Here is a 23,419-nt window from a genome sequence, read left to right as displayed (position 1 = left end):
GTTTTTTTTTTTATGTGATTGCAGTGTTGAACATTTCATCATTATGGAGCATTTTAGATGCTAATGGTCTTAGCACATATAAGTTGTTTTCGTTTATTGCTGAACAAATGTTGATACCATTCGTTGAGACAAATGCTTTATCGCAAACAAATGATATATTATATTGTGTTCCAACAAACAATATATTGAAATTGAATCCCTCTTAAAATGATGAACGTAGTAGATATTGTCTAACAATAAAAATTTTGAATAAAAAAATAACTTTAGGCTCTCAACTACAACCACCGAGACGACCTGTCCCATTCCAACCCGTAGAGTTATGTCTTTAGCCTCTAGCTGCTGCTAAGAACTAGTTTCCTGTAAAGAAGTACAAACATGGTTAGTGGCTTTTGAATCAAGGCTCTAGGATGAATCGTCATGTTTCATTAAATAAGTTTCTAAAACAAGTAAATCGTATTTACCTTCCTTTTTCTTCTTCTTCTTGGCCAAGTACTTTGGGCAGCTACGTTTCTAGTGCTCATCCTGGTTGCAATGAAAATAGGTTCCCTTTGCAACCTTGACTTTTTTGCCCCTTCTGGGTAGCAACAGGTGGGGTAGCTTTATTCTTCCCATTACCACCTTTCTTCTTATTCCATTTATTAGAGTGAAAGGAAGAAGGCGTAAACTTAGTCCCAAGGGTAGAACCCCTATGGAAATTTTTCAAGGAACTGACAATATTTGCCTCCCAGTGTTGTCCTTTGACTTTCATTAAGGACTCGTAAGTCTGCAACTCGTTGAGAAGGGTGGTAAGATTATATTCGATTCTGTTCATGGCAGCATTGCTGCAAAACTAAAGGTAACTCTTCGAAAGAGTTTCCAAAATAAAGCTTACCTAGCTAGACTCGTCTATGACAGCCTCATTCATCTCAGCCACATTGGAGTGGACCATCATGTTAAGGACATGCTCCCTAATAGATGATCCTTCATTTGTTGAGCTTTGAAGATGTACCTCAGAGCATCATGGTTGAGATGTGTAGTCGGTTGGCTAAATATCCCATGCAATGTCTCCATAATCTCGCTTGCAATGATCATGGGCTCATGCTTTTTGGTCAAGACTTCAGTCAAGCTTACCAAAATATAGACCCTAGCCTTATCGTTGGTCTTAGTCCATTTGTCATAGGCTTCACGAACGTTTCATGAAGCAGCAGGTCCAGGAACTGGAGGACATTCTTTCATTAGGACGAATTTGAGGTTGTCGATGACCAAGACAATGTTAATCATATTTTTTTCAAGTTGCATAGTTTTTCTCGGTTAATTTATCCACACCAAACAAAGAAATAACAACGCTAGACTTGATTTAGACGATGTTGATTCAAAACAAATTATCTATATTAGATATGCAAGCAAAAACTCATTTAATCCAATCAATTTAGCAAAATTCTATATGAACCCTAAAACCATTTAATTTTGCAATGATACTTAAGTGATTTAGATTAAATGTCACTAGGAGGTCGAGCATGGATCTCATGGTGTGAACTTTTAAGGAGAACGTGGGTGGAAAAATTGACATATCATATATATCTCTTTTTTCTCCCACTAAGTGTTTTAGAACCTAGGGTTTATTAACTTAGATAAATTTGGCTAATTAATTTAACTAAGTCATATTTAATTTACTCAGTATAACATTTATATTGAATAGTGGGACAATATATGATTTGATTTATTAAACATTTAAAAAAATCAAATTATTTATTGCATGCTTATAAAATATTTGTCCAATTCACCTTCTAGGTCAGTTCCCATGTAAGGGCGTTCCGTTTCAATCAACTTAAAAACCCCAACCTAGACAGAACCGTCCTAAAACAAAGATCCCTTATAGACAATTATTTTATAAAATTGATCTCTTATTAGTCGAATTAATCCTATTAAAAGAAAAATAAAAGATTAACCTATTTCTAATCTTATTAGAAAATATTGGATCATAGGTCTATGTGAAATTAATTTTAAACCGTTTAAAATTGATTTAACCTATATTTACATGCAACTCTGGGTTATAGATTTTAATTTCTAATTCATTAACTATATAACTCTTATAAATTAATGAATTATAAAACCTATAACATGCATATTAATGACATTAAAAGAATATAATGATTATATTATCTAAGTAATATCATGCTACATGCATCTCCTTTTTCATTAACTATCATAATATAACACTTATATTAAACTATTGATGAACTATATAACAAGCGTGCTTTTAATCATACCTTAAAAAAATAATATAACAATTACATTATATCCATGCATACTATATGACATACATCATGCATGTGCATATTTTAGGAATAACCTAAACTTTAAATATAATATTTATATTTAAATATGATGCATGATTATGCTTAACCCATAGTGGGATTTTAAATCTATATGGCATACAATATGCAACATATAAATTATATAATTTAAACATACATCACATGCACATTAAACTATACAAAAGCATTAATAGACCGATATTTGCCACCCTAATAAAAATAATTAAATTAATATAATCGAATTATATTAATTAAATTAAAAAATGATAAAATTACATCAAAATAGAAGAAAAAATGACATCTTCAAACCTCGAACCGAGAACCTCCACGCACACACGCCTGACCTCAAACGGATGTAGTGTCACGATGCTAGGGTGCAACATCGCGACGCTACAGAAATTGTGCATTCTCCTCGCAATGTAGCATCGTAACACTAGGGCACAATGTCGCAACGTGAAGTTCATGCCTTCACCTAGCGTTGCAGTGTCGAGACCCTTGGGCACTGCATCACGTCGCTGCAGTCTAGAAACATGATATCTGTATAAAAAAACCTCCATTTTCCAGCGTTCTTCACAACAGTTACAACCACGAATGACATGGACTTGTATTACAGACTCGATTGTTTAAATAAGATGCCCAAAACACACAGGCCCTTATAAATTAATCAAATAAAAAACAATACAAATTTAAATGCCAAATATTAAATATCTATTAAGCAAAAAAAAAAAAATCCAAATGAAAATTACAGCATTCATCAGATAAAGACAATGCATAGAAAACACCCACCAAAATCAAAATTGATATCCTAAAACCAAATAAAGATAATTCATTGGCTCTGATACTATTGAAGGAAATGAATCCCAATGCGGAAGCGAACTATCGTTCTGTCTTTGAATTGGAATTGTGAAAACTCAAAATTGTTTTTACAAAGAACTAAGTTAGGCTAAGCTTAGAGATTTTTTCAATTAAAAACACAGAGATGAAGGAATTAATACCTCTGTAGAAAATCCAAATCTTCATCAAATTTCCCTTCTAAAGCCTTCTGTGAAAAGCCCAGAAATTATTCTACCCAATAAGAATACCACCAATATGGAGTCCTTATTATTCTCCACACACAAGGATGAAGGTGTGAGCTTCTTGAATTTTGGTAGAAATTTTTTTAGTGAGAATGCGAGCAATAAAACAAAGCAATCAGAGAGTCTGATCTTTCTTCGTGTTTCACGCAAAGATGAAGAGGGAGGAGAAGGGAAGAGTTACGTTAACTCCCTTCCCACGTTATGCATAAAATAACTCCTTTATTTTATTTAATATTAATAATATGGTTAATTTAACTATTAGTAATTATATTATATGCTTTTACAATCACATTATAATGCAACCTCCTCTTTTAATCTATAATTTTAACATGAATCAGATTCATATTAAATATTAAACTATAGTATAAAATTCATTAAAAATATTTGAATCACATTCAAATATTTCTCTCTCACATATTATATAGTTTTAATTATAAATCATATTTATAATTAATTATATATAATAATGCATCGATATACATCATACAATATATAAATCATATTAATATAATTAATTACTTAAATTCCCATAAAGAATTTGAACAATTCAAATTATTCCAAGAAACGATTAATCCTTGTTTTTATCCTTAGTGAGCTAACAAGGGGACCTATTGGACCTACAGGTTAGAAGCTTCAATTATTCGAGATTAACCAACTAAAACTCGTTCATTGGATTAATCAACATTCATTAACTGTCAGTCACTTCACTAAATATCGACAGTTGCACTCTTCACACTGTAGATATATTTTTGTGTATATTAGGTATAACCAATCAATAGTAAGTTGACCCTTCACAAATTGCTCGTAACCACATTTGGGTCAAAAATACCATTTACCCCTGTAGTTACATCTAACTTCTTAAATGCCACTGATTCCTCTAATGAATAAATAATTCATAGTCTAACTATAAACTAACCTCTCTCAGGCCATTGAAAGGGTGGAGCCTCATTGTTCAAGACTCGAAATCAACTATTAAGGTAGCAATTGATCTACTTTCCCTTTCTACGGGAATGAGTGAATTTCATCGTGTGTAGTTGTGTTCCCAGCTCCCTACTCGAACAGAACCCCAAAATGGTAGGCATTTTGAGTCGGTGAAAAGGTCACTCTCACCCATACAAATAAAAGGTTTACCCTCATTGGCAGGAGTTCACAACATTTAGGATTAAGGTCAAGTTACCTATGGTCATCCTAGTGAAAAGTTAGTTCCTTCAATCAACGGTGTTATTATGAGAAGCTAATCATTTTGTGGTCCGTTCTTATATACACTCTTTATATAGGATATCCCTACTCACATGTCTCCACATGAACAATATGGATCATATTGTTTGTAACACTTACAACTCATGTAACTATTACAAAGTGGGTCGTATCCACAGTGTCAACAGGATAAGACACCCAATCTTAACCATATACTGCAGACTTTTTAGGTCATTACTCGAATACGATCTAGTTGTATGTCTACTATATACTATTCATGTTTCATTAAATAACCTTGGATCTTAGTTTGTTGGATTGATTTAGTACTATGTAAATGTCAAATAAAATATTGCTTATTTTATTAAATAAATAATTTGTATTTACAAAATTACAAACTACAATGTGAATGAGATTTAGGACATTAAATCTAACAACTTACAGCCAAATTTTGAAAACTAAAAAAAGTAGCTTTCAAAAAGTTGTTTTTGTTTTTGAAATTTGGCTAAGAATTCAACCATTGTACTTAAGAAATATGCAAATCATGGTAAGAAATGGGCTTATTTTTAAAAAACAAATTGGTTATCAAATGGGGCCTAAGATTTCGATTTTGTTTTCTATATACTTAATTTTTTTCGATTTTAATTTATATCTAACAGGTTCTTTGATCTATTTGACATATTCTTAAAAATTCACACACCTATCGAATATAAAAATTAAATTTTAAGGTTTCATAAAACATAAAATTTATTTTTTTTATTTTTAAAAATTAAGTTTATAACTAATATTTCAATCCATAAGTTTTTAATGCTATTAAAAATCAAGTCAAAACTTTGAAATTTTTTTAAAGAATTAGTTTTAAAAAACTCGAGTATTTTCTAACAAAGGTGAACATTATAATTTAAAAATTAGGAGAAAACAAGCATAAATTTAAAAAATATAAAACTTAAAATTGAAGCCTTCGTTCAATAAAAATTTCATTTTTAATTTTTTGCTTTTGAAATATATGTTTGTTAATTTGCTTTCAATTTGTTGATTATGGTTTACACTCTAAGAGAAATATATAAAGTTATTAGTCAAAATCTTTAAAAAATTATCATATTTTTTAAATTTACTCTTTTTTCAATTTTCAAAATTTGAATAGATTTTTTAAAATATTAGTAGAAAGTAGACAACATGTCACACTCTTGCCCAGATTCACCTCTTTCTCCAGGAATAAATGTGAGGACAGCAGATGCCAACCTTTTTATGACATCTACTGCCAACTGAACCTATTAAACTAACATCTTATGAACCTGTTTTGCTTATTCTTAAACCTATGAACCTATATATCAGTAAATCTAAAACATAACTCAACTTAACTCATTTCCACGTTACCCTATTAACTGCACCACTATTCATAGTATAACTTAATACAGACCAAGCTTGACTCTATCCTCGTAGAGGTTATTTAATTACAGACCAAACCCAAGTAAACACCTAACTAAACAAATATTTAATGACGATGGCAGACTGAACCTTCTTTGTCAAGCAACCCATAACCCTCGAATCCTAGAACTCTCTTACTACTTGGGGGGGAGGGGGAAGGGGAGGGGAATAAAATATTGAAAAGAGTGAGTTGGGAAGCCTAGTGAGTGGCATATTTAAAGAACATAAGCTTTTACTTAGGAAATCCATTTTGCAAAGCACTATCATAAATCTTTTAGCATGTCATTCAAGATTTAGCTTTCGAAAGCCCTTGAAACATATAGCCAACATAAACCTTGCATTCATAAAATATCTTAGTGAAAAACAGAGATCAACTTTTACATTAAACTAGAGGGTTTCTCTTACCCAGGTTCCAACAAAATCAGGACTATCGTTTAACTAAAATATCTTAGTTTAAAAACCAGAACTTTCATTCATAAACTTTCATGCTAAATTCCTAACATACTTTTAAGCATAATTCCAGTAAAATCCATGAAAATCACGTTATTAAATACCTCAATAGAACCATAGGTTACATTTACTAAACTCCAGTAAAACCAGGAAAACATACTTAGTTTATAGAAAACTGTCATTCACCAACTTCATCTCCTTGACTGATGAAGGCCGTGCTCATAAAACATTCATACTAAAATATGTGGATAGTGTAACAAACAATCTTAGTAAATCCAGAGATTAAATTCATTTTTCCTTTTAAAACCATAAAACATACTTTAATATGAAAACGTATTGGTTATCATCAACTTCCTCTCCTTGATTGATGATAACTAATCTTACTGGTTTTGTACCCAATCATATCTCATCCCCATGTGCACATGTAGACAATTCCCAACTAGACATACTAGAGTAAGTTGACAATTCCCATCAATGTACACTGATAATTCTCATCAAAGTCTTTGTTGTATGCTACCAATCAGGGTACCTAGACAGTGGTTGGAAACCCTTTTACTCCAAACCACAATCTAATTATAAAACCTCATTCATTAGTGTTCATACTAAAATGTATTTGAAAACAGTAGAACTTCTAGCTCAAATAAGAAACATTTGTACTTAAACATACTTTGAAGATATTGAAGCACATAACTCATGAAAGGCTAACTCAATGTTTAGTATACTTTGAAAATATGAACTCTTATAAACTTAAACCTTGCATTTAAACAAACATCCCTTAGCTTTGTTAAGAAAATCATGCTTTAACTTTCTTTTAAAACCTTGATGCCTTAGATAAAACATAGGTTAAACACTTATTTTTCATGGGACCTACTATGCGTCCACCCCTACACTTTTTATGAAAACTTCACATATTTAAGTAACTAAACTCATCTAAAACATGTTTTGAACTTATTTATAAAACATAACATACTTAGTCATTTGTCAAACATGCTTAACTTATAACTAGTAAAAGTATATACTTTGAAATACTTTGAGAGTTAGAAGTCACTTACACTTAGTTAACTCCCTTCTTTGCTCTTTAAATCTTGAGAATCCCTTAAGCCAATGCACACACCTTCATCACATAAAATAGTCGCCTGCATGGTCACCTTTTGGACCCATGGTATGAGTTGGGCACATGGTATGTGGCCATAACTTCCTCAACACCAGCCTCTTTTGACTTTCTTCATTTTTCAGCACTTATATCATCAATTCTAGCTCAAATTAGACATAACCTCCTTCATAAAACTTGTTAAGATTTGTCTTAGAAAGATTACTTCTAAATCTGAACTTCTAATTCTTCCTCAAGAGCTGAAAATGCTCTAAATACCTCCTGCTCCGATTGCTTCAAATTCTAACCTTCATTGATTTCTCTTTGTTTTTGGCATTCTTTTGGATAAATTTTCTCATGGAAACCCAAGGTTATCTTCTACACTCAAGGATATTCAAATTGGCTGAAAATATCCTTATTTGCAAGAGCCAAATGATCACGCCACTTCATTTTTTCAACCCTTAGTCAGCTGCTTACTTCTTCATTACCTAAATCCCATGTTAACTTTCAGAACATATAACTTGAAATCTATTCATTAAAATCTGAAAATTCATTTTATGAACTTTTTATAATCCTTTAAATTAATTAATCTCAAAATTGAAGCTCTTAACTCTTCTTGAAACGCTTGAAAGTCACCAAACATCACAAACTGCCCGATGGAACTTAGAATCTGCACTACCTTGGAATTCCTTTGATGTTCAGCATCAATTCATTGGAGTTTTCTTTCAGCAGCCCCATATCTTCATCCCCACTCATTCATATGAGATCTCCACTTTTTGTTGAGTAAAAAAGGCCAAACCGATCTTTTTTTAACAACTTATATTTATAGAAACATTCTGCATGTCAACAAGCCTCCATAGCTTGCCATGTGACCTCCCCAGTTGGCTCTTTTCTCTTATTTGGCTAACTTCTCTTTAGCCACCTTATCCTTCAGGCAAGTTGTGTCTCTTGCATTGACCAACTCCTCATCTCCAATGCATGGGAACTTGTCCAATGCATAGGGTGCCTTGCCTTCTAACGCATGACATGTTTCCAAGCGAAACTAACCTCCTTGGCAACCCTAACTCAACACATGGTTTGTTCCTCAAGCCAAATTTTCCTCCAAAGTGAACTTCCTTCAACGAATGACCTACCTCATTTCCTTGGTCATTGCTTTCTCGAGTCTCCAACACATGGTAGTCTCTCCAACACGGTTACTTCACAACTTTCTGACGATGAGAGCTTATTTGAGGTGGCTTACATGCTCAACTTGACCTTGCTCCCTAGGTAATCTTTACTCAGCGCATGGTATCTTAATTTTCCTTTACAAGGCTCCTTTTGACGCATAGTTTCCCTTACCATGCATTCACATTCCCTCCAATTTCTCCTTCCTTGGTTTTTGGATACTTCTTCAAATGATGGTTTCTCTACTTGAGTTTATAGTACAATTTTTATCTATTTTATTGTCCTTATGACTCTGAGTAGGCTTATTTCCCTTAAGCTATGTGTCCACTTGCTTCTTTAAGGCTTCTTAGTGTGACTCCTCTTCAAGTCGTTTTCTCATGTTTTGCCATACTCCAAAGATAGCCTTCTCCCCGCCTCAACTCCTTTGATTCGTACCCATGAGTTGGACATTCCCTTGATCATGCTTCTTCTTCCAACTAGGGTTGGCAAAATTCTCCACAGGGTCGGGTCCCCGCGGATCGGGGCGGGGAATCCCTGGTTTGACTGGGGATGGGGTCAAATTGGAAAATTTTTTTGGGTACCGTCCGGGCCTTAAGACCTGTCTCTTATACACATCTAGATGTGTATAAGAGACAGGGACGGGATGGTATCCTCGCCTCGACCTTGACCCCAATTAATCCCCGACCTCGATTTTATATATTTATATTTTTAATATTTTATAAATATATATTTATAATATATAAAATAACTTATTTATATGTATGTTTATAATTTATACTATAGACTTATTGTGTTGTGAGCCCAATATTGAATATATAAATTCTAAATTTAAGCCCAAAAGTCAAGTTCAAACTTAAAAAATTAAAAGAAAGAAATGAGGAATCCCTGATGGATCTAATAGGGGATTCCCCGCGGAGAATTAGTAGGAGAATCCTCGCGGAAAAACGGGGAATGAGGCCTGCGTGGATTCCCTTGATCATGCTTGTTCTAAGGAAAGGTAGTCTGAAAGGGCGGGATAAGACAAGGTATTTACTTAGCTTGACCAACCATCTCTTATCTTTCCCTTGTTCATTTTCACACATGTCCTACCAAGCTATCTCGAGGTGTGATGCACTCTTCTTCCATTGGACTACCTTCAACGCATGGTTGCCCCATCTTGACAATACTTAGCAATTTATTTCTATGCTAAGTACCTTTGTGTGCATCAACCTCCTAAAGCATCACTTTCCTTATCTTTGCCAACTCAAGCCTTCCTCCTCAAGCTTTTCCTAGGGCCAATGCAAGCCATGTTTCCAAGAATCTTGAGTCACTCCACCTCAAAGAGTCCTTAGGGAAAAGTTTTAGAGTGTACACAACAAAACATAAAAACATATGAATGAAAGTGGTGTTACAAATTTAATTTTCAAAAATTGAAAATAAAGAATGGGTTCGATATTCCTTATTAAACAAGCTTTAAAAGTTGGATTAACGTGGTCAATATGTTTATTGTGGTTAAAAATAAAATTTATCAAGTAAAAATTGTGGTGAAATATAAATAATTTCAAGTTATAAAATATTATCAATATTATGCCTGATTGAAGCATTAAGGTGTCGTGGTGTAGTTGGTTATCACGTCAGTCTAACACACTGAAGGTCTCCGGTTCGAGTCCGGGCGACGCCATTCAAATTCTTTTCTTTTTTATTTATTTATTTATTTATTTAATTTCTATTTCTTTGGTAACCTTTAATATTTAAAGTATAGTTGGTAATGGCCGCAAAAATGGGGGAATCCAACGGATCTTAAAGGATCGAATTGAATGGCCCATCTGCGGCCTGGTCCCCCAACTTGGCGTTTTTCTTCCATAATTGGAATCCCTTTTTCACTTCCTTTCCCGGGAAAATCTTGCATTGCTCTTACTTAATTCTGTTAGCTTCATCGGAATCAATGGCGGCTTCTTATCCCAAGCTCCAGTTACGGGACCTGGGAAACACCGGCCTCAAAACCAGCAGTGTCGGCTTTGGTGCTTCCCCTCTCGGCAGCGTCTTCAGCACCGTCTCTGAGGAGGATGCCGTCGCCGCCGTTCGTGAAGCCTTTCGTCTTGGCATCAACTTCTTCGACACCTCCCCGTATGTCATTCATTCTGTTTCTGTGAGAATGAGGGTGGAATTCATCGATTATTCTGTTTGTTTACTCGAAGTTTTGTATTGCGTTTTGCTTTTTTGCTGAGGTTAGTTTAGGTACATGGTAGATATAACAAATGTCAAAATTGCAACGTTTTTTTCAGGTTTGATGTCTAACTGGATGTTGTTGAAATTTTAGGTATGCCAATGGCTTTCAGAAAATCTACATATCATTCGTTTTTATATGTATAATTCATTGGTAAGGATATATAAGGGAGGAAAACCTGGAGACTTCTCTGGGAGTGCCAATTTGCGAGATTGTGTGGAATGGTTTCTTTCTGGAGTCTAATTTTAGGCTTGCTCGTCATAGAGACATTCGTTTGATGATCGAAGAGTTCCTTCTTCATCCATCTTTCTAAGAGAAATGTCATTTTCTGTGGTTTGCAGGAGTGTGAACGTTGTTGAGGGACACTAGTGAGGTTTCATGTTTCCCTTTGGGTTTTGATTTTGTAGACTTTATATAATTATTCCATGAACAATATCTTACTTAGTTGGAAACCCTTTCTTTAGAGATTTTTTTTGTGGGTTTGCCTTTTTGTATGCCCTTATATTCTTTAGTTTTTTTTTATTTCTAAATAGAAGGAGTTGTTTCTATCCAAATAAAATAAAAAAGAAAAGAACAGAAAAAATGGATCAATGTTGTGATTTACTAATGTCTGGCTCTAGTACTTAATTTGGGTTTGCTTCTTCGACTACATGCATAAAGGTACTATGGAAGGACCTTATCAGAAAAGATGCTTGGTAAGGGACTGAAAGCTCTAGGAGTTCCAAGGAGTGAGTATATAGTGTCAACAAAGTGTGGGAGATATGGTGAGGGTTTTGATTTCAGTGCTGAGAGGGTGACAAGGAGCATTGATGAGAGTTTGGCTAGGCTACAACTAGATTACGTCGATATACTGCAATGCCATGATATTGAATTTGGATCTCTTGATCAGGTGTGTTACTTGTCTGATAATTTGTTACTTTTCTCAAGAACTCACTGACCATTGACTCCTAGTTATTAATATGGGCATTGGGCATATGACCTTTTGTTCTAAAGGTTCACAACTTTATCCTTGAAATCTAAATAGTTATTAACATAGTTATTGTCGTTATAATACAAAAAATCAATGGATCTTCAGCCGCTTAAGTTTATTTCAGATCGTGAATGAGACGATTCCTGCACTTCAAAAGCTAAAGGAAGCTGGGAAGACTCGTTTCATTGGTATTACAGGGCTTCCATTGGAAATATTTACGTATGTGCTTGATCGAGTACCACCTGGGACCATTGATGTGATTCTTTCATATTGTCACTACAGTATTAACGATTCAACATTGTTAGATTTGCTACCTTACTTGAAGAGTAAGGGAGTTGGAATAATCAGTGCGTCTCCCCTAGCAATGGGACTTCTAACTGATCATGGTCCCCCAGACTGGCACCCAGCTTCACCAGAATTGAAGGTATCGTTCCTCACCTCCTTTCTTTCATTAACTAGCTTGAAAGTTGCATTGTGAAACTTAAAAGCTTGAGTAGGCCAAGCACTTTCAGTTAACTTATATCATGAAAGAAGACACATTTGTTTGGAGTACATTTCTTGTCCGCGGTTTATGTCCCATCATGGAAATTTTATCTTGTGAATTTCTAGGAATTGATTATAGTATGCAATAATGACTAGTTCGTTCGTCCATACAAGCTAATCCAAAACCATTTATTCTAGTGCTTTGATTTTATCTTTTATTTGTCTTTGTTTGGGCTTTCGATTTACATTGGAAAATGATATTGTTCTCTTATTTAAATTCCAACAGTCTGCATGTCAAGCTGCAGCTGCTCATTGTAAAAAGAAGGGAAAAAATATTTCAAAGTTAGCCCTCCAATACAGTCTGGTAAACAAAGATATTTCAACAGTGCTGGTTGGCATGAACTCTGTTAGACAGGTATCTCTCAATAATCTCATTGTATGGTATCTCTTTCAATATTAGTTTCAATATCATTGAGTCCAATCTCCAGTTTTGAAGATGTGAATTGTCTCAAAGTCATCGTATGTATAGCTATTATGTACCCATTAGTTGGTCCTTGTCCATGCTTGTACTTCTGTGCCTACTTTCTCGTTTAAAAAACTTGCCTCCGCCCCGGTAGGAGGAAGTCCTTGTTTTTTTTATATGGTTTATCTGGATGCACTTATTTATTAAATGAAATGAAAACAAACCAATACGAGTAGACCACACAAGTTGTTGGAGGTGAGTTTTGTTTTACTTTATGAGTTAAAAAAAAAAAAAAAGTAAAAAGAAAAGGACCAAAGAAAAACTTCATTGATCCTATATTTATAGTGGCAAAGTACTTAGTTAATTCTATTTTATGGATGGGCTTTACGCAAGGACAACAGGTTTGAAGAATTGACATGAAATGAAGATAGGAAAAAAAAGAACATTTGATGGAAGGAGTTGGGACGACATAGAGCAAGTTAAATGAACTTCTCTTTGATGATGGATAGTTCCTAATAAGCTCATGAGGCTTTTAGAATTGACATTTGGATTTCTGAAGGTTTTTCTTTCTTTTTTGGTATGGAACAAAAATTTAATTAGAGAGGGTAATTTCAATTTCAAAGAAGAGGGATCATCCCAAACTGAAATGTCTAAGGAGATAGCTTAATGACAGTCCATATCCACTCTTATTGGCATTGATCAAGATTGTAGCAGAATTGCAAAAATGGTTAGAAAGAGAGAACTAAGGAGAGACAAATTGGAGTTTCCTGTTGATATGGATTGTGTCTACCTATGTGACAAATTCTTTTTCTTTTTTCAGAAAAAGTTGGAGTTACCTGTTAGTTTGAATACTACCAGCAACCTTGGTTTTAGAAGTATAAGTTTCTGTTAGGTATCCGGTCAGACCTGCACTTAAAAATTTACCTAACAAGTGATCAAACAGGGATGGATCTCCCTGGTTATGTTATTTCCAGAATGGCATCAGCATGTACAAGATTTCAGAGAATGAATCTAAAAGAAAGATGCAGAAAAGCAGAAAAGCAGAAAAGAAGAAAGTAAAAGGATAAGGGCTGATTCGAGAGTGCCTCCCTCTCCCAAAAGCTTCAACGAGCTCCAAATTATTTCCTAACTAAAATGATTCCCCCAAAACCTCTTTTATCCTCAACTGGATGGTCCCCTCCTCATGTAACCTCTCTTTGCATGCCAGCTCTCTCATTTATTCCCCACTTTCCTCTTTTGCCATTTCTTTGGTACGTATGTATGATTCGGGGTCTTACAATACCCTCCACTGCAAAACTCTCCTTGTCGTCAAGGTGAAAGTCAGGGTATTGCGATTTGAAATTGTCCAATTCAACCCAAGTGGCCTCCAACTCTGGTTGATTCTACCACTTGATCAGAGCTTCCTCTTTTCTTACATCCGAATTCCATCTTTTGCCCAGTAATTTTTTTGGTTGAGCATTCATTTCGATGTTGTTCGACAATTCCCCAACCAGTCTTTTATATGTTCGTATGTAACCTGAGTAGCCTCTTATAATAGAGTCATGAAACATTTGAACGATGGGAGGAATCAATGAAGATGTCGCTATTAATACTAACCTCCCTTTATATAGAAGCCTCCCTTTGACTCAATGAATAATTGGGAACACTGTCCAATTCAACTTTCAATCTTTCTATGATCGACTTTAAATCGTCATCTGCTAATACTTCACTTTGAATGACATTGATATCAAATAGGACTGGTGAAATCAGAATGCGAAATTCAGCCCCAGATAGCAGTCTTACAAGGCATCAGTTGGTTTGTTGTTCACTCCCGGCTGATATAGAATTTCAAAATCGTATCCTAGCAACTTGACTAACCATTTTTGAAATTGAAGTTGGACTTCCCTCTGTTCTAGCAAAAAATCTTTGTTCTAGCAAAAATTTTAAAGCTTTCTGATCTGAGATTACCACAAACTTCCGTCCAAGTAAGTAATGTCGTCATTTCTGCACCGATAAAACCACCGCCATTAGTTCCTTTTCATAAATCGACTTTGTTCGAGCTCTTTAAGACAACTTTTGACTAAAATAGACGATCGGCTTTGCTGATCTTGCATCAAAACAGCACCAAGCCCATACCCCGATGCATCTATTTTGACCACAAATTTTTTATTGAAATATGTTAAGGCCAAAACTGGGAGTGTTACCATGGCCTCCAACTTATCAAAAGCTTCGGTTGCGGACTGCTTCCACACAAAAGCATTCTTTCATAGAAGTTGAGTCAACGGGGCTACAATTATCCCATAATCTTTTAACAAATCGACGATAATATCCGGTCAAACCCAAGAATCCCCGCAATTTGGAAATATTCTTTGGTATGGACCATTCGTTCATGACTTGAATCTTTCTCTCACTAGTGTGCACACCCAATTCTGAAACCTAATGTCCCAAGTAATGAATCTTCGTTGGCCCAAACACACATTTCTTGTGGTTTGCATACAATTGATGCTCCCTCAATGCTTTGAAAACAATCCCAAGATGCTTCTCATGTGAATCGAGGTCGGGACTGTACACCAAAATATCATCAAAGAAAACCAAGATAAAACGACGTAGAAAAGGTTTGAATACCTGATTCATTAAAGATTGGAACGTGGTTGGAGCATTAGTGAGTCCGAAAGGCATCACCATGAATTCATTGTGTCCCTCGTGTGTCCTGAAAGTAGTTTTTGAAATATCCTCTCCTTCATTCTTATTTGGTGATAACCTGATCGGAGGTCCAGCTCGGAAAAATACTTGAATCCGTGCAACTCATCCAACAATTCCTCTATTACTGGTATCGAAAATTTATCGGCTATGAAAACTTGATTAACCTTTCGGTAATCAACACAGAATCTCCACCCCCCATCTTTTTTCTAAACTAATATAATTGGGTTGGAAAATGGGCTTCAACTTGGTCGAATAATGCCAACAGACAGCATTTCTTTTACCATCCACTCTTTCATTCTTCTGCACATGCCCATATTTGTACGGCCTTACATTAATCGGTTTCTGACCATCCGCCATTGGAATTTGGTGATCAATTTTCCGTTGAGGTGACAGATTATTTGGAGTTTCGAAAACCTCACCATTCTCCTTTAAGAGGCGTTCAATTTCCAGAGGTATGTTATCGTTTGTACCCTTTAGGTTGCCAAACTGCTTATCCTCCTTTTTCACGATCTCCATCTTCTGAAATTCTATTAAGAACCCTTGATCTTCCTCTTCCCAATTACTTATCAACATTTTCATGGATATTTTTGTTTTAGTCAAAGATGGTCCCCTTTCAGTATAACTTGGGAGTCTCCTCGCGTGAACGTCATTGTCCAAGTAGGCCAATCTACCCCATCGTGTGTAACCATGTCATTCCCAAAATCACGTCCAAGCTCCCCAGTTCAAAAGGCAGCATAGTTACCCCCTGTAGTTCCACAATTACTTCTTTGCAAACCCTTTTTCCCTGAATCGCCTTGCCATCTCCGATTACTATTCCGTAATTCGTCGTGTTGGTCACTGGCAATTTTAATTCATCAACAAGCTTCCGATTGATGAATTTGTGAGTTGCTCCACAATCAATCATAACCACCACTTTGGCCCCTCCTGACTTTCCCTTCAATTTTGTGGTTCCGAGGGTGGAAAAACCCAAAACTGATCTCAAGGCCAGTTCGACCTTCTTTGCTTCATCTTCTCCTGTCGTTTCCTCGGGAGTCACCTCAATCTCTTCTATCTCTTGACCTTCTCCGACGATTAAAAGTCTCAATTCCCTTGTCTCTTTCGTTTTGCAACGGTGGTCGTGGGAATATTTTTCATCGCACCCTGAAACACATACCTTTTTTCCTCTTTTCCCTAATTTCAGCGTTCAATAACTTCCGGGTCGTGGGAATATTTTTCATCGCACCTGAAACACATACCATGAATTCGGATGATCACCCTTGAATATGGGCATCTCCAGCCGCTTGTATTTACTTTTGTCCCCTTCCGATTTTATTTGGGACGATTCTCCTTCCTCTATTTCTGTAGATTTCCCCTTTCTTTGCGAGCCTTCTGTCACCAGCAACCCATCCTTCTCTCTACTTAGATTAACTTCTCGCATCTCTCCCATGAGCTGATCAACATTCTGGCACATGGCAAATACCATTTCCTTCAAGCCCACAATATCCCAATCATGGGATTCCAGCTTATCTTCCGATTCCTTTAATGTCATACTCCTTGTTCTTCTTAGGATGAAAGGGTGGCTCTGATACCAATTTGTTAGGTATTCGATCAGACCTACACTTAGAAATTTACCTAACAAGTGATAAAACAGGGATGAATGTCCCTAATTATGTTATTTTCAAAATGGCATCAGCAAGTACAAGATTTCAGAGAATGAATCTAAAAGAAAGATGCAGAAAAGCAGAAAAGAAGAAAGTAAAAAGGATAAGGGCTGATTCGAGAGCGCCTCCCTCTCCCAAAAGCTTCAACGAGCTCCAAATTATTTCCTAACTAAAATGATTCCCCAAAACCTCTTTTATCCTCAGCTAGATGGTCCCCACCTCATGTAACCTCTCTTTCCGTGCCAGCATTCCCATTTATTCCCAACTTTCCTCTTTTGCCCTTTCTTTGGTATGTATGTATGGTTGGGGATGTTACAGTTTCATTCTAATTTCTACCTAGAAAGTTAAAACCCTACAAATGTTTATGTGACCAAATTTTACAAAGTTGGAGATTGGTGAGATTTCTTGAGGTGCACCTAAGTTGGTCCAAATCCTCACGAACATTATTCTCTTACAATGTTAGTTTCCAAACTAGTTCCTAAATCGGCCGCCTTAAATGTAACCTTCTAACCAAGTTCTAAAAATTTGGAAACAGGTGGAGGAAAACGTAGCCGCTGCTGAAGAACTTGCCACATTTGGGAGGGATGAGGAAACTCAATCGGAGGTTGAAGCTATCCTTATCCCTGTCAAGAATCAGACATGGCCAAGTGGAATCCAAAAGAGCTGATATTTTAGCCGCTGCTGCTAGGTATGTGTAACTTTTTTTTTCATTTAATAATGAATAATCAAACTTGCATTGAGAAAAAATAAAAGAAAATAAAGGCAACTATCATGTGTATTATGTTTGTATGAATTAAAAGAATATAAAGGCAACTATCATGTGTGTATGAATGTAGATCAACTGTTGTATTTAACTTGATTCAAACTATCACGGGAGCTCCATTCTCGTCTGTAGACATTTATTAGATAAGGCCATGATCGTTTCACGACTCAAATGCATATCCAATTTTCCTTTAATCCTACTTTGCTACCTTTCAAGTTCTCTTTTATGTTTTAACTGAATAAATGGTTTATGAGGTTATTTCCTTTCCTCGTTATCATGCCTGGCTGTGAAAGTTGAGGGATACCTCATACATAGCTCTGGTAAGTTGATAATTGATTAGTGTTGTAACAATTTGGTCCTGTTTGGTCAGCTGGAAAATGGATTAATAAAAGCATCCTGTTCGGTTCTTTTTCACCTTTGACGTGCTCTATTTTCTTCTCGGATCATAATCATCAAAGTATTAATGGTTGGTTTGAATAGAGTTGATGATTCGGATTCAATTCTAATGTTCAGATTATAAAATGACTCTTATTAGGAGATGAACTTTACGTGTGTGATTATGACATCTCGGTCTAACTTTATCTAGACGTTTTCAATGCAGTGAACTGAAGAGAGGACTTGTGCATAAATTTTGGATTTAGGTTTTGGTGGTTCCAAGGAATGCATCTTTATCAAGTGAAAGTCCTCCATAATTATTTGTGCTAGAACTTGTTTATATGCAATGGGTTAAATTAGAGGTCTCTCAACTAGTTTGATGGACTTTCAATTTTGTGTCTAATAGATCTCAAACAAATTCGAATTTTGAAAAAATTAATTGATCTATTATATATAAATTTGAATCCTATATCTAATGAAATCTTAAGCTTTCGATTGTGTCTAATAGATTTGTGAATTTTAAAAAATTTGAAAATTTATGTGATGTAGGAAGAATAAAGTAATTCTAGGTTAATCCCCTTTTTATTCACACTCAATAATTTTATAAATATGAGTCTTCTCTTCTTCTTCTTCTTCAAGATGCAAGGGAGTCAGGTTACATAATCCTTCTGCCTAACCTCAACACGAATCAAATGTACCTGCGCAGAAAGGTTAATCAGATCCCTAAAGGTAGAAGGCCAGTTTGAAGTTCCATCAGGACACAAAAAATCACCCATCTTAGCATGAAGGGGGGAATTATCTGCATCCAAGATAACTGTAGTACTAAACTGTTGGAAGATGGACCCCCATCTAATCATGGGTCAAATCAAATTGAATAACAATGCCCATTACCAATAGAAAATCAATCAATCAAGGAACTCAAACTATCCGAACGTGAAGATTAGCCCTCCAACACTAAGACAAACACATAGATGCCCTAATGACCCAAATACTCTGACCTGTAAACTATATGCCTCCACCTATGCAACTCGCGGAGATCTAAATTGAATCAAAATGAGCCACAATAACAGCAACATTCCAAAAGGAATGTAACGAATACCCATACCACCCTTTCTATGCTGCACCCAACACTATCTACTTCCCCCTCCAAAGGAATGTTGCAAATACCCAGACCACCCTCTAGATCTTGCAATTATGCAATTTATTTTGTATTACCCAAATTTTATCAAATAGTCACCTGGTATAGTGGCTGAGTGCTTGCCTTACCACATCATGGTGTGGAATTCGATCTTGTAATTATGCAGTTTATTATATATTACTACCCAAATGATATTCTTCTATTTACTAGTTTATTAAGGAGATTTTGCAGATCATTGAAACTATTTTTTAAGTTAAAGTGAAATAATTTCCAAGTACGTCAGTCGAAAAGTGATTTATGATCATCTCAAATTTTTTCCTCATTTCAAACATAGGCTAGATTTTCAACACTTGAACCAAGACTTGGACACCTCTAAACTCAAGTTTTCTAGTTGACTTTAAAAGACAATAGTTACTGGTTGATTAGGAAGCAAGAATTTCATACTAACACTAGATTTTTTTTATAGTAGATAGTCCTAATCATGAATCCATTTTTCCCAAATGTCCAAAGATTCTATTTTTTACACAAAAGGACTAACAGACTTCTTATTTTCATAAATGTTCTAGTTCATTTACACTTCAGTCCTCCAATGTATTTAAACATTGAAAAGAGGGAGAAAATATATGGAAATTAAAAGGGTTTCAGTGATTGAAAATAAGGTTTCATTTGATAATTATTTTATTTTTTATTTTTGTTTTGAAAATTAAGCCTATAGACATTACAATCACTTCCAAATTTCTTCATTTGTTATCTACTTTTTACTAATGGTTTAAAAAATCAAGCCAGATTTTGAAAACTAAAAAAAAAAAATAGTTTTTAAAAATTATTTTTTGTTTTTGGAGTTGCTAAGAATTTAACCATTGTATTTACGAAAGATGCAAATCATGGTAAGAAATAGGGAAAAAAAGCTTAATTTAAAAAAATAAAAAAAAATAAAAATAATTATCAAATGGGACAATTTACATATACATTCCCATTTCGGATTCCCTCTCCCCAAATACACCTGCAACATTCTCAATCTCTATGAAATTTCTATCTTCTTGGATGTAGTTCTTTGATAATTATGTAATAATCATTAAATAACATATTTAGAAACTAATATTCCCAGACAAATTCATACCTTGATTGGGTGTATTTGATTTAACTTTTCAAGTATTTAATTTTGAAAATAAGTCATTTTAGAAAAAATTGGAGTGTTTGACATCCACCTAAAATAGCTTTTGAAGCACCATCAAATTGTATTTTAAACAGTTTTTATTTTTTTAAAAAAAATAAATAAATATGAATTTTTTGAAAAACATTATTTTCTCTAATCAATTCAAACACCGTATGACTCTATATACAATAAAATAATTTCAATACTATTTTGGGTGCTAATCCTTTTGGGTTTTGGTCTAAAAGGCTACTGTATTGGGTGCATTTTCACTGTATTAAGCAAATAATAATGCTTCTAGTAAACAACTCATTATTAAATAAGAAATGAGTTGGTGTATATTACCATATGTAACTATAAAATACAACAATGGAACTATTCAATATACATATATGATTGTTTGTTACTTCTAATAATTATGTATTTGGATGGTTCTTTATCAGTTTAGTGTAGATATAATATTAAGATAGGTATGTCTTCTAAATGGAAAATGTATATCTACGATGTATGAGCATATGTTTATGTAAAGTACATATCTATACTATCTAAAAGGAGTTATAGGGGAGACAACCGATTTCTCCTTTTGTCCTTCTAATTTTACATTAAAATTATTAAGTAAAAAAAATTCTCTATTTAATCTTCACATTGGTTTTTTTGTAAAGAAAGATATCAACAATCATATTAACCAATTCAAAAGATTTGATTCAAAATAAATTATTTATCTTTGATTTTAAGTTTTTTATTTTTATTATTTTTTAAATTTTCACTTTAAATTGTTCTTTTTATATAAGCCTACCCTTTTTCAGTCTTTCAATACTCAAATCTTTCACTTGATTATCCTTGGGATTAAGCAATAGACGTATTCAAAACCTACAAGTAAAGTGATCTGATGCAATTTCTTGTTTTTAAATGCTTTCGTATGTTTTTTTTTCTCTCTTTTCATAATTCTTGTAGCATGGATTAAGCTACAATTTTCACACATTGATGAGGATGGAGAAAAGACCGTACTAACTCTCACATAATGAAAAGCATGGAGAAAATACTTCTATTGATCCTCACATTTTGAAAAAGGTGGAGCAAAAGCTTATTGCTCTCTAGATTCAAGCAATTTAGTAGTTTATATATATATATATATATATTACTTTTCAATTTTGTAAATACAAATGTACACCAATGAATTTAGTTGAGTGATGGTACTTTTTTATTTTTTTTTCTTAATTTTGTTGTAAAAACATACGGTTGATTCATATATATTTAAGGAAAATAATAATAATTTAAGGATTTTCATCTTCATAAAAAAAAAATATATTTTATTGCAATAAAATTTGAAATTAAGAAAATAAATTGTAAATCTACACATGAAAATAAGATTCTAGGGTTTCTCAAATAAAAAAAATAATATTTTGGTTTAAATTTAAAAATAAAAATAATATAATATAATATAAAATAAGAGAGAATTATATAAAGTAAATTAGAGATCACAAAATTTTTACGGAAATAGAAAAAAATTGTTTCGATTTAGATTAAAGGTCGAAATTAAGAAAAAATAATAAATCATAAAATCAAAATAATTTTTTCCCTTAATGTTCTTTTCATAACATGACCTATTTCAAATTTTTAATTTAGATTTAGTCTTGATTATTATATTATAGATTTATTATTAAATTCTAAATTTTTATAATTATTTATTATTTTTAATCTTTAAAAAAATATCATCAATTTTACTTTAAAGATTTCCCCCTATACACTTACACGTTAAATTAAATAAATAAAAAAATAAAAAAATTATGCTATATGTTTATTAAAAAATAATATTTATTCTCTAATTCAGGTTAAATAAAAAGAGAAAATTCTAAAAATAAAAACTTATCTTTATTTCATATTATCTAAAATCTATCTCAAATTCACATTAAAAGAAAAGATTTTTTTAACAAAAATCTCATGTTATCTAAAAACCTGTCATTCAAAATAAATGCTAGTAGATTTTTTTAAAAAAAAGAAAAGAAAAGAAAAAACCTCATTTTATCTCAATTTCACATTAAAAGAATATTTGTTAAAAAAAAACACATTTTATCTAAAATTTACATTAAAAGAAAATGGTTTTTTAAAAAATAAAATCTCACTTTATAGTATTCTTAAATAATCTCATATAATGATCCAACCTTTTAAGTATTCTGACAAGGGACAATGGTCGTTACTACTCAAGAAAATTTCACCATTATAGGAAAAATGTATTGAATTAGGGATGACTATTTCAAGTCAATTTATTAAATCAATAAATAAACAAACAAATAAAACATTTATTCGAGATCCCTTAAAAACATTTATAAAAAAAAACTTTCGAAACATTAAAATTTTCTATCTGACATTAAATTATAGTTTCAAAACATTCAAATGACTAAAGAGAAATATAGACTGAACGAAAGCGATTTTTCTTGTCTCATATGGCTTTAACCCCAATTTACCAAACTAATGCCAAAATATATTGCTTACAAATATATTTAAAATGAATTATATTGCTTCTCAAATTAAATTTTTAACCCTAATTTACCAAAATAACGCCAAAATATTTCAAGATAATTTAAAGAAAATTACATGAAAAATCGGGGTGTTACATTGTTCCCTCCTTAAGAAACATTCGTCTTCGAAAGTTCAAGTCCTTAAAGAGCTCGTGATACTTAGTTCTTATCTCATCCTTATGTTTCCAAATTACTTCTTAAAACTAATAATTCTGACAAATAACTTTCAATTAGCACTAGCTCCAAGTTTCAGAAAAGGCTTCACCTCTTACCAATAATTGTATAACTTACCTGTAACAATTTCTTGTTACTCTTTAATATTAAAACA

The 23,419-nt window shown here is 33.5% G+C and overlaps 1 protein-coding gene and 1 non-coding gene across 3 annotated transcripts; both read left to right on the top strand.

Annotated features, from left to right (window-relative positions):
• The first annotated feature begins 10,285 nt into the window (after positions 1–10,285).
• Positions 10,286–10,359, top strand: TRNAV-AAC. Its single transcript has one exon. It is a non-coding gene; the product is annotated as a tRNA-Val (tRNA).
• Positions 10,360–10,465: 106 nt separating this feature from the next.
• On the top strand, positions 10,466–19,621 carry LOC120078242 (L-galactose dehydrogenase). Of its 2 annotated transcripts, none has more exons than XM_039032466.1 (6): positions 10,466–10,805; positions 11,566–11,794; positions 12,000–12,299; positions 12,645–12,773; positions 17,679–17,831; positions 18,921–19,621. In XM_039032466.1, the coding sequence occupies exons 1-5, from the start codon at positions 10,624–10,626 to the stop codon at positions 17,808–17,810; spliced, it is 972 nt and encodes a 323-aa protein (XP_038888394.1). In that variant the 5' UTR covers positions 10,466–10,623; the 3' UTR covers positions 17,811–17,831; positions 18,921–19,621. The 2 variants fall into 2 exon arrangements, with proteins under 2 accessions (XP_038888394.1, XP_038888393.1); XM_039032465.1 differs by lacking the exon at positions 18,921–19,621 and adding an exon at positions 18,508–18,786.
• Positions 19,622–23,419: the final 3,798 nt, after the last annotated feature.

This window comes from Benincasa hispida, chromosome 5 (genome assembly GCF_009727055.1).
Source record: "Benincasa hispida cultivar B227 chromosome 5, ASM972705v1, whole genome shotgun sequence".
NCBI classification, from domain to species: Eukaryota; Viridiplantae; Streptophyta; class Magnoliopsida; order Cucurbitales; family Cucurbitaceae; genus Benincasa; species Benincasa hispida.
Note: the sequence above shows the minus strand (reverse complement) of the source record. Positions and strands in the feature narration are given on the sequence as shown.

Excerpts from the sequence above, each read along its gene's own strand:
- LOC120078242 (XM_039032466.1), top strand. The coding sequence starts at position 10,624 with ATGGCGGCTTCTTATCCCAAGCTCCAGTTACGGGACCTGGGAAACACC. Across the intron at positions 10,806-11,565 it reads AACTTCTTCGACACCTCCCC|GTACTATGGAAGGACCTTAT; the intron begins GTATGTCATTCA and ends ACATGCATAAAG. Across the intron at positions 12,300-12,644 it reads CAGCTTCACCAGAATTGAAG|TCTGCATGTCAAGCTGCAGC; the intron begins GTATCGTTCCTC and ends AAATTCCAACAG.